This window comes from Perca flavescens, chromosome 4 (assembly GCF_004354835.1).
Source record: "Perca flavescens isolate YP-PL-M2 chromosome 4, PFLA_1.0, whole genome shotgun sequence".
Taxonomy (NCBI): Eukaryota; Metazoa; Chordata; class Actinopteri; order Perciformes; family Percidae; genus Perca; species Perca flavescens.
Window position 1 is genome coordinate 6,214,680 of NC_041334.1, and position 12,751 is coordinate 6,227,430.

General features: G+C 42.4%; 1 protein-coding gene across 1 annotated transcript in view; it reads right to left on the reverse strand.

The window, feature by feature from the left end:
* cadpsa (Ca2+-dependent activator protein for secretion a) overlaps window positions 1-12,751 on the reverse strand; it is a 258,999-nt gene that overhangs the window by 155,124 nt on the left and 91,124 nt on the right. Inside the window, 3 exon segments of the mRNA XM_028575343.1 lie at window positions 7,297-7,418; window positions 10,817-11,053; window positions 11,747-11,827. Of these exon segments, the coding sequence (XP_028431144.1) occupies window positions 7,297-7,418; window positions 10,817-11,053; window positions 11,747-11,827 (440 nt within the window).

The window sequence follows — 12,751 nt, forward strand, 5'->3', positions numbered from 1 at the left end:
CACGCAGAGCTTTTGCCGTAGCCTATGCAAGTGGCCTGAGGTTTTATACTTGTGCGTTAGTGTGCGTCTATCTCTTTAAGAGAATGGCAGGGCCGGCATGTGTGTGTGTGTGTGGTAGAGCGAGTGAGAGAGTGACGGGGATAGCTTCAGAACAGGTACCGACTCCAGAGGCATAGTGAGAGAAACAAAGTGTATCCCCTGTGCTTTCTGACCACAGTGGGAAATCTGTAGCAGGAGCTCTCCTTGATTTGGACAAACAACTGGGGTTGTGGGTGTCCGTGCAAGGAAAGGTGCAGTGCGGTTTACATATTTTTTTTTGTTTGTGTTTTGGAATATGGATTCCAGAAAGTTGTAATCCTTAAAGCTGCTTTAATCTAATATTTAGTAACACTTTATAATAACCATCATTAATAAATTAATAGTAATTGATAGTTAATTAAACTTTAGTTAATAGCTATTTTTTATTAGTTTAGTGTAAAATAAAATAAGTTGTTAATACATTTTAATAGTTAAAACTTTGTCAGTGATTACTAATTGTTTTGTAAACCATCTATAAACATTATTTAGATGGCTATTATTGACACTTTGATAATATTATAAAGTTGCAACTAATGCTTATAATAATTATCAAACGTGGTTTACAAAGCATCAAGTAATTAATTTGGCACCAAAAAGTCCTGTGTTTGGTTTGACCCATCCTGCCTTCTGACAAGGAAATCTGTCGTTGATATACTGCTTCATCTTGCTTCGTGCTATGCTCCTGTCATAATTACAACAGCCACCAGAGGGCAATGCCACCATAAACAAAAATATATATATAAACGACCTATGGGAGCGTGTTTTTTTTTATTTATTGTTCAGTGTTAAAGGTCCCATGGCATGAAAATTTCACTTTATGAGGTCACACCCCCACTCTCCACCATGCCCCCCTCTCTCTTCCTCAATAGCTACAGACACAGAAATGGCACATACTAAGGAAAGTTCATTGTGGGACTGGCTCTAGTGGCTGTAATTCTGCACCAAGGCTGAATTTTGGGAAAGAGACTTCAGATACAGTATTAGGGGACCACTAAGGCCTATATAAAAGCATCCAAAGAGCACCATGTCATGGGACCTTTAACTCACTTTGTATCGTCTTTGCTATCTCTTGTTCCTCTCACTTTTCCCTCACACAGCAGCACTCGTTTGATAAGTTACCCTCACTCCAGCACCGCTTGAACACACTCATTCACGTCACTCACTTGACGCACCTAACATCCTCGCTCTAACTTACGCTAGTCTCGTAACAAGAGGAACCGACTTTCATAGAGATATATATATATATACACAGTATAGATAGATATAGAACGATTAGTCATTTGTTGTGGGTCCATCCACTTTCTTGCTCTTTTCAATGGACTTTTTAAAGCACTTTTTTGTTGTAGGCGTAAAGAGTGCGTTACATTCTTTCAGCTGTCAGTTATAGACCTAATATAGGCTTTTCAAAAAGGGGAGCTCAAAGATGGCCAATTAAAAATATTTTAACTTTACTAATTTATTTATTTTAAGTTATATTTTACATTGTTGGTATAATGTCTGCTGGAATGTTAAAAAAATGTTAGTGTACAACAAACATTTTTTTTTGTAATTGATGTTTTCTTTTTTCACATTTTCAAAATAAATTCAAAAATGCAAAGAACCACATTCGGTATTCGCCCTTCTGCCAAGTTTTTCATTATATTCTGTTTCGGCTTTCGGCGAAGATTTTTCATTTCGGTGCATTTCTAATCTCAACATTAACAGGCTGTTACCTCTGCCAAGGAGGTAATGTTTTTATTTAGCATTGTTTATTGGTTTGTCTGTCTGTCTCTTTGTCTGTTTGTAGGCGCTTTCCGAGTACCCTCCTAGTTTTCTCGTGATCATGAGATAATCCACAAAGGATCTCAACATAACAAGCTTTGTTATCTCATAACTGACATAACCCAAACTGTTCGTGACTGAATATTACATAAAATCACACACACGTCGTTTCCTGATCATTACGGACTCTAATGGGGTAATAATTTGTAATTTGCAGACATTAGACATTAGACATATTATTATGTTGCCACTCAGATTCAAAATGAGCAGATAACTGTTATTATGCTGTAGCCCCTTAAAACTCTGTCCCTGTAATGTTCCTAGAGGGACTAATAATAGACTGCAATATTCACTGCAATATTCTTTTAATATTCCTATTAGTGACAAAAAATGCTTAATATATGTAGAAAACTTTGACTAGAAAAACAGTACCCTTTCTGACAGATACATTTCTGAGGTCAATATATGTCTATGGGGTTAAAGCTATTTAAAAATTCTGGGAATTAAGTATATATTTTTGTTCTAAATAAAATAATGTAGTGCCTATAGTAGAACTAATGTTTATTTATGTAAATTCAGTATCAATATCAATATTAATGACTGGAAGAGGAAGAGAGGACTATTGTTGTTGATAAGGACCAAAATGTTGTTCTAAAAAATATCTAAAAGTTTTTATTTTTATTTAGCCACCATATTTACTTCAGTTGCACTGACTCAAAACAGCACAAGAATGGAGGCAATTCTGGCACTATGTATAATAAAAAGCCTTTAATATTGCACAGCTGGCCTTTTTAAGTAGGCTACACTATTCACATAAACTCTTTCCAGTTTTCTTCCTCTTATTTGAAAATGTTCTCTTCTTATTTATCAAATAGACCCCAGGTAGTAATTGGTTAAGTAACCTCTTTACCTTCAAGCTGTGATTTTGGGTTACCTTAGGGTACCATTCTTGGTCCACTACTCTTTCTTCTGTACAGTAATAGCCGCTTTCCAACCAAGTAGTTACAGGAACGTAGTTATAGGAAAAGTCCACTTCTAAGCAGATCTACTAACTACTCTCCCCCAAAACCATTTTTCCCATTTGCATTCGCACTGGCCAAGTGGCCATAGGGACTATAGAAGGGGTAAGGGAGTAATGCAAGCATGGCAATGGTCTTTATAGCGTTACAATCAGAAAACACATACACCAAAAAAAGTATGAACTAAATACTAAATTGTTAAAATTGTCCCGTTGTTGGTCTGTCTGTACCGGAAACCCGACCCTCGTTGACCTAGGTCCCTATGCTGAAAAGGGAACAATGAAAGGACCCTGCCTTGAAGTAGGAGCTGAAAGAGTTACAGGAACTGCAGCCAGAGGAACTTAAAACCCTCCAAATTGGTCCAGTCGGAACACGAGAAAAAAAGGGTTCTAGGAATTTTATGTTCTAGGAACTGCAAAAATTCCTCCCGTCGGAAAGTGGCTAATGACTTACATACTGTACAGTCTGTTGACATTCACTTTTGACTTATATCACTTATACTGTATACAGACAATACAGTAATGGTTTTCTTTGACACAAAACACAAAACTCTCTTTTGATGTTAATTCCTTATTTGACTAGTTTCATGCACACCATCTGACTATGACTGTACATATTAATGTTAATGTATATATTTTTGTCTCTGTCTCATCCCGTTTTGGCTATTATTGTAAACAGCTGCCATTTAAAAATGTCGACAATCACAGACCAGTTTCTTTATGCACAGTATTAACCTGATAGTACACATTCTGTACCCGTAATCAAAATATATTCAGTGGTTGTCTAAATATTTCCCTTAACAGTGCTACTTGAAACTTCAATTGTAGATCAGGCTGTCAAAAGCTGTGTAAGAGGCTTGCAAATGTTCCTAATGTAAAGTATATGCAAGTAAATTTTATCTAATTTCCATCCATCCATCTTCATCCGCTTATCCGGTGTCGGGTCGCGGGGGAAGGAGCTCCAGCAGGGGACCCCAAACTTCCCTTTCCCGAGCAACATTAACCAGCTCCGACTGGGGGATCCCGAGGCATTCCCAGGCCAGGTTGGAGATATAATCCCTCCACCTAGTCCTGGGTCTTCCCCGAGGCCTCCTCCCAGCTGGACGTGCCTGGAACACCTCCCTAGGGAGGTGCCCGGGGGGCATCCTTACCAGATGCCCGAACAAACCTCAACTGGCTCCTTTCGACGCAAAGGAGCAGCGGCTCTACTCCGAGCTCTTGACGGATGACTGAGCTTCTCACCCTATCTCTAAGGGAGACGCCAGCCACCCTCCTGAGGAAACCCATTTCGGCCGCTTGTACCCTGGATCTCGTTCTTTCGGTCAAGCACAGCCTTCATGACCATAGGTGAGGGAAGGAAACTGGAACGAAAACTGACCGGTAGACCGAGAGCTTTGCATTCTGGCTCAGCTCCATTGTCCCCTCACTCGCAAACAAAACCCCAGGGTACTTGAACTCCTTCACTTCGGGTAAGGACTCATTCCCTACCTGGAGTAGGCACTCCATCGGTTTCCTGCTGAGAACCATGGCCTCAGATTTAGAGATGCTGATCCTCATCCCAACCGCTTCACACTCGGCTGCGAACCGATCCAGTGAGTGCTGAAGGTCGCAGGCCGATGATGCCATCAGGACCACATCAATCTGCAAAGAGCAGCGATGAGATCCCCAGCCCACCGAACCGCAACCCCTCCCCACCCCGACTATGCCTCGATATCCTGTCCATAAATGCTACAAACAGGATTGGTGACAAAGCGCAGCCCTGGCGGAGGCCAACCCTCACCTGAAACGAGTCCGACTTACTGCCGAGAACCCGGACACAGCTCTCACTTTGGTCGTACAGAGATTGGATGGCCCTGAGAAGAGACCCCACACCCCATACTCCCAGCAGCACCTCCCACAGTATCTCCCGGGGGACCCGGTCATACGCCTTTTCCAGATCCACAAAACACATGTAGACTGGTTGGGCATACTCCCAGGCTCCCTCCAGGATCCTTGCGAGAGTGAAGAGCGGGTCCGTTGTTCCACGACCAGGACGGGATCCGCATTGTTCCACTTCAATCTGATGTTCGACTATCGGCCGAACCCTCCTTTCCAGCACCTTGGAGTAGACTTTACCAGGGAGGCTGAGAAGTGTGATACCCCTGTAATTGGCACACACCCTCTGGTCCCCCTTTTTAAAAAGGGGAACCACCACCCCAGTCTGCCACTCCTTTCGCACTGTCCCAGACTTCCACGCAATGTTGAAGAGGCGTGTCAACCAGGACAGCCCCTCCAAACCCAGAGCCTTGAGCATTTCTGGACAGATCTCATCAATCCCAGGGGCTTTGCCACTGTGGAGTTGTTTGACTACATCAGTGACTTCCACCTGGAAATTGACAATGATCCCCCATCATCCTCCAGCTCTGCCTCTAACATAGAGGGCGTATTAGTCGGATTCAGGAGTTCCTCAAAGTGCTCCTTCCACCGCCCTATTACTTCCTCAGTTGAGGTCAACAGTGTCCCATCCTTACTGTACACAGCTTGGATGGTTCCCCGCTTCCCCCTCCTGAGGTGGCGAACAGTTTTCCAGAAGCACCTTGGTGCCAACCGAAAGTCCTTCTCCATGTCTTCTCCAAACTTCTCCCACACCCGCTGCTTTGCCTCTTTCACGGCAGAGGCTGCAGCCCTTCGGGCCCTTCGGTACCCTGCAACCGCCTCCGGAGTCCTCTGGGATAACATATCCCGGAAAGACTCCTTCTTCAGTCGGACGGCTTCCCTGACCAATCACCCCAATCTTCCTCCGAATCACGCCTCTCCATGTGTCTCCATCATTGCCCACGTGCGCGTTGAAGTCAGCAGAACAATGGAGTCCCCCACTGGAGCCCCATGCAGGACTCCAGTCAAGGTCTCCAAGAAGGCCGAATACTCCGAACTCCTGTTTGGTGCATATGCACAAACAACAGTCAGAGTTTTCCCCCCCACAACCCGCAGGCGTAGGGAGGCGACCCTCTCATCCACCGGGGTAAACTCCAACGCAGCGGCGCTCAGCCGGGGGCTTGTGAGTATCCCCTCACACGCCTGGCGCCTCACACCCTGGGCAACTCCGGAGAAGAAAAGAGTCCAACCCCTATCCAGGAGTATGGTTCCAGAACCGAGACTGTGCGTACAGGTAAGCCCCACCAGATCTAACCGGTAGCGCTCCACCTCCCGCACCAGTTCCGGCTCCTTCCCCCACAGAGAGGTGACATTCCACGTCCCCAGAGCCAGCGTCTGCTGCCCGGGTCTGGTCCGTCGAGGCCCCCGACCTTCACTGCCACCCGTGTAGCAGCGCACCCAACCCCAGCGGTTCCTTTGAACCATTCTTTGTCTGTTTATCTAATTTTACTCTTTCAAATAAGGTCTTTTTCCAAATTAAAGAACGCTAATCCCCACAAAGCTGCAGTGTGTTTTAGGAATGACCATTTTGGTTGCAATTACTTGCAACCAAAGTCCTCGTGTCTGCCAGAACACAAAGCTAGATTTGTGTTAAAACCCTGCAGTATGAAGCCAGCCAGCTGACAGAAATAAGCATGGTTTCCAGCCTGGATCTGGTATCTCGTGTTGGCCATTTTCCCATCAGTTACTCATACTGTACTAATAAAACAGCTTGAACTATTAAACAGTAACATACAAAACTGAATCCAGAGAAACAGGAAGTCTAAGTGATGAAACAATGAATGAATGGCTGCCATGGGGACAAGATGTAACCTGCAATATTACATCTGACAGTGAAGCATTGTCACTTTTATTGTTGCTTAATTATGTTTAAATAAGCATGCAAATGGTTAAGAGGCAAAAAGGCTTTTTTTACTTCAGTGAATGCTGAAATGAAATGTTAGTTTAAACACAGTTGAGAAAACAAACTTTCTAACTAACAATGTTTGACATTTTCATCCATATATGTACACAAGCATAGTCTTTCTACTGTGTCACCCAAAGACTTGAAATCTCACCAAAACGGGGTGCTGGGGGTGGATGGTGGGCAGGTATGTTAGTTTAACTGCAAAGCAGCAAAGTGTGCAGGAGCATCAGGGATAAGTGTGAGTGTTGAAGAATTCACAATCAGCACCAACCTGATTTATGGACTGCACATTTGAATGAGATAGGGTATGGACATATATGATACAGGACAGGATGATGTGACTAAAATGACTTTCATACTTGTACTACACACAGTACATTACATAAAGCATTCACATTGTATCATGTACACATTGTGTACAGTCTTCAGTTTGGATACAGTTATTTGACCAGCAGATGGCAGTGTGTGGCATCATTAAAGAATACTCATTTTCAACACAGTGTGTTGAACTGGAAATCTCCAGAAGGATAATTTCACTACATGTGGAGTGACATGGGGTGAAATGGTGAAATGGTGTGTGCGTACGAGCGTGCGTGCGTGCGTGTGTGTGTCAACATACGTGGGTTTTGAGGCCTCGGCCTGGTCCGTCTGCAGTTTATGTCCTCCCTCCACCTCCATGGTGCAGTAAACAATCCTGTTTGGAGCCAACGACTTCAGACCCTGGACTTCCATGATTACCACCTGCAACACACACACACACACACACACACACACACACACACACACACACACACACACACACACACACACACACACAGACATATATTTAATATATACTATATATCTACACACTTTACACATACATTCAAAACATAGCCTAAAAGAACAAGTTTAACCATACACTTGGGAACAAAAGAAGGAAAATCCAATATTGTCTCTCTTCCGTTTTGTATGTCAAGATAGCTGATCAAACAACCAATGCAGTTGCTGTCAAACTGTGTCTGTATCGTTATGCTGTCAGACAACTGCATTAACGTTAGTTAGCGTGTGGCATTTATGAATCTCAATTAAATCACTATTTCATACTTGAGCAGTTGTCTAAAGTAACTATATGAACATAATAAGAAATGTCAATGCTTGCACCGTATATTCTTTTAAAACAACAAATAGATTGGCAGGAACATTTTGAGCAGAAATTCATTGCACTTTTAAGCAAACTTATAATTGTTTGATCAAATTAGGACTTATTTGGTGACGTCAGATATTTAATGACTTGTTTGACATCCCAAATGGAAAACTTGATATGCAGTCAGGAATGAAAGATAAAAAAAGAAACACATTCAAGCAACATACAAATAGACAAGGCAACAATACAAAGATATGAGTACAAAAAGGTTTCCTGTATGTCATACACACAACACCATTTATCACCACTGGAGCAATCTCTAAAAACAAAACAAAAAAGTACTACATTACACGTGAAAATTAAGCCGAGTTATTGCACATGGGACGAAGGAGTTTTTACTCCTCTTGAACCGAGGTACTCTAAATCTGTGACCTGAGGGGAGTATTACGAACTCAAAGTGAAGGGGGTGGTTTGTGCAGTCTAATATAGACCGGGCCTTGCGAAGTACTTGCTGGTCAAAGATAGCCATCAAGGGGGACTGTAGGAAACCTATCACCTTGCCAGCCACCTTTACAATATGGTGTACCAAGCAATCATGGCAAAAGTAAGAAGCGATTCAATAAAAGACTTATAAAATAGGGACATCATTTTCCTATCTACATCCATGTCACCTCCAGGGCTCTGTACAAAACCCTACTTGCAAACAGGGTATCAGGGACTCAGCCTGAGGCCAAGTCAGAAACGCTTGAAATTCCATGCTTTTTGGTCTAAACGTCATACCCAAATTGAAAGTGGTACAGCTCCTATATTCTTTGACACTCAGGGGTGTGCCTGATATCATTGGAAAGGAGGCTTAATTGAGTCTTGAGAGGCTAAGCTTTCAATTGTTGTGTCGCATGACCGTATATTTTGAAGATTTAATGCTTTAAAGTTATAAATAAGTTTATGAGTGGACGTAACAGCGATGCCACAGTGACAAAGTGTGCCCTCTACGGTACAGTGATCCTTACACTCTTATCTTCCATGAAGTAGCAAAATCACAATGATCTAAGACTCTAAGAAACATCTGTGTATTAACAGTTATATGACTGTATATTTTAACAGAAATTGTCCTTAAAACGTGATTCACAGTTGAATTTTAGTTTTGTATATTTCAACTTGCATTATTTGTGCTCCGACAACTTTTGTCTGTAACTTTTACTTGTAACTGTGTATTTCTACAGTGTGGTATTAGTACTTTTACTTAAGTAAAAGGATCTGAATAATTCTTCCACCACTGGTTATCAGACTGAATGGAACAATTTCTGATAATGAAACGAGTCACAGTCACAAAAAAACGTATCCACTGATTTACAGACGTCTCCGTCGCCATGTAAGTCGATGGGAAAAAGTATATTTGGGCCAGAGGGTATCACTTGACGGACACGGAAAATGCAATTCTACTGTTTGGCTGCTATGTCAAATTGGCTTTAATGCCTGGTGCACTTCCTGGGGGCCTGGTCTGACTCCACTTCCAGAATTGGTTGAAACAGCTACAGAGTAACAGAAAGAATACATTTCAAACTGGCCACACATAAAGTCAATATATTGCAAGAAAGAAACATTTTCATTAACATTTCTAAATCTTGCAGATTGATTACATTTTTTCTGCTCTCTCAATACTTTTGTCATCAGTAAGCTATATACTGTACATACAGTATGTATACATTGTCCAGTGGGGTGTCGGAAGGGTTTATGTTGATATCTAAATAAGAATTGGCCTACTGAAACCAAAGCCTGTCTTGAGTAAATGTCTACTGAGCCTTGCCAGACCCCAATGGGAGAAACACAAATTGTGGGCAGGTGCTGCCCGGCTAAAGAGAACATCCATTGTACAAAAGATAGAATTTCTCCCACCTCACCCACATTGTATTTTTTATAGAGAAAGAAAAGGGCCACTTTTCTCTGAGATGCTAGAAATCATCAACATGGAGGCAGTAAAATAATCATGGTGCTGCTTGACTGTGAAGCTTCTTAGGTCTTGTGGAGGATAAACAGATATTGGACAGGTAATGTTTCACGTGAGTGGTAAGGAGATACTACACTCTGCCTCCATGTCCATTCCAAGCTAGAAATGGCCTGGAAACCAATTACAGCAGGGCGAGGTTCAAAAATCTGTCTGTCTGTAGAAATCCTGGGAGACATTTCCTCTCATTAGAGAAAACACCATCCACAGTGAATGGGGGAAAACAATGAGGTGGAGTCATACTGCATTATATGGGCTGACTTCACAATCAGAAGGAGAGCTTTATTGGCCACTTTACTCATTTATGTCTAAACCTGTCCACTATCCTGGACCAACCTGACAGCCAGAGCATTGCCTAAAGGGTAATTTGTGTATTTTTCAACCTGGACCCTATTTTCCCACGCATTTGTGTCTAAGTACCACAGTACCTCTCCGACCTCCTCCATCCATACACCCCACCCCAAAACCTTTGGAGACAGAGCCTTTAGTGTTGCAGCCCTCCCGGCAGATATCCGCAATGCTACATACCTGGACTTTTTTTTTTAAAAACTCCTGAAATTCCACCTGTTCACCACAGCCTACAACCTCCTTTAGCTTAACCACAGTAATTCTTTAAAGTGTCCTTGGGTTTCATGAAAGGCGCTATATAAATAAAAGTTAATATTATAATTAATATTATAATAAAGTCATTAATGTGAACAAAACTCTTTGAAATTGGTCTAGTATTGAGTGAGAACGCTGTAACAGGCAGCCATGAACCGGGCTGCAATGTAACCCTATTGGGCTAATGTGCATCGTCAGTTTCCATCCACTAAAAGTGCTGTTTTTGCCGCTGACAGGCTTACATTATTATTCTAAGTGTCTGACAGCCATGGACATTGTTAGGCCTATTTTAGGGAGGCTGAAGCTACCCAAAATGCCCCCCTCCCCCAAATAATAATTAGATTTAGATCTTTACATCTGTGTGTCGGTGTGTAGTGAGTAAACCAACATCATTATTCCACCAACCTCCAGGGTGAAGGACAGCACCACGTCAGATTTAGACAGCGTGTTCTCGTCCTCCTGGCCCATGTCCATGATGGATGCGTTGTGGCCTCGTTTCAGCTTCTGCAGCTTGAACTCTCCTCCCTTGGACACGGGCATGCTCTCCAGGTTGGCCATCAGCAGGTTGACAGACGATCGCAGCTCCTCGATGTACATGGCCTCCATCTCTCTAGATGCGAACCTGGGAAACCTTCCACCATGCTGACCACAACAGGTAGGCACACAATGCATTTATCAGCATGAAAAAAACACTTAACTCCAAACTTCGACATGAGTCTAGAGCAGAGATCTTCAACAGGGGGTCCGGGGACACTTAAGGGGGTCTATCTATGAACCTCAATAATTATTTCAATAGCTTATGCACCATAAAAAAGGTATGTGTAAAGGCTTAGTCCATTTTAATATGCAACTCAATTTCATAAAATATGCAGTAGAATGTCCCTGCTCTGTCTCTCTTTCAGCTATGGGGTCCTTGGCTTTAAAAAACTTTAAATATCCCTGGTTCAGAGTATAGGTCAGTTAACTTAACTTAACTTACTTAACTTAATCCTTTATTTGATAGGGACAATGCACATTAATGAACATCTGCATTGAAACAACAAAAACAGACGTAAACACGCCGGATTATAGCCACAGGGCTAATTTACATTCGCAGTCCCTAGTTAATCATGTGATAAAATCTGAATACTGTAGATCTACAACTTCAAGCACTTCATCTGAATATTGATTAAGGTCAAGTGCTATTTACATTCAATATTCAATAATCAGTATTCTTTCATATATTCCCAATTATTTACTGTAAGTCCATCCATTCATTTGTCCATCATTCACTCCATCCATCCATACATTCATTCAGCCATTTGTCGCTCCATCCATCCATCCTTGTCCCCTTACCCGAGCTATCTGATCTGCCATTTGCAGGCGTCCGTCCAGCTCTCTTCTGATCTGGGCTGCCTGCTCATCTGGGTTGTCCAGCTGGGGAAACACACACAGACACAGAGTGAGCGTCAGAAAGCCGCACCACAACAATTAGGGTTAATAGTAATTAGTATAATAGCAGAAAATTGTGAAAATTAACAAAAGGTGACTTATTATGTTCATGTTCAGGTTCATACTTTTATTTTGTGTTTGTAGAACATGTTTACATGCTTTGTTGTTAAAATAACAAACTTCGAACAAACTTTTTCCTCCGAAAAGGATGTGCCATTTCTGTGTCTGTAGCTTTAAATGCTATTGAGGAGGAGAGAGGGGGGGCCAGGTGGAGGATGGGGGTGTGGCCTTGACCAACTGCCATGCCTCAAAGCAGAGAAAGGGGAGGTAACCTTTCCCCTTATGACGTCATAAAGGGAAGATTCCAGATCGGCCCATCTGAGCTTTCATTTTCTCAAAGGCAGAGCAGGATACCCAGGGCTCGGTTTACACCTATCACCATTTCTAGCCACTGTGGGACCATAGGCAGGCTGGGGGGGAACGCATATTAATGTTAAAAAACCTCATAAAGGGACATTTTCATGCCATGGGACCTTTAAAGAAAAAAATCATTTGTACAGACAGGACAGATTTACTGCTCAGCATTTCAATGTTCTTGTTATGATATCAAATCATTTTAAGTTTATTAGACAGGTAATGTGACATGAAAAATCAGAGTGTAGCGTGTGGTTAATTTATGATTTTTCCTCTCAAAAGGCTGTGTCCTGCAAGCCCGCTTACACCCATTATCTCAGTGAAGAATGCCCTCTAGGGGACAGTATTGTTACCGTATGTCAATACCTTCCCTTTCCTCTTGGCCAAGAGAGGCTTGCTGCTTCCCAAGGCCAGTGACACACAACAGAGAGCAGGAATCAATCTGATAACCATGGGGGATTCATCAGCCGGAGCAGGCTGAAGGCCGTGCTGTCA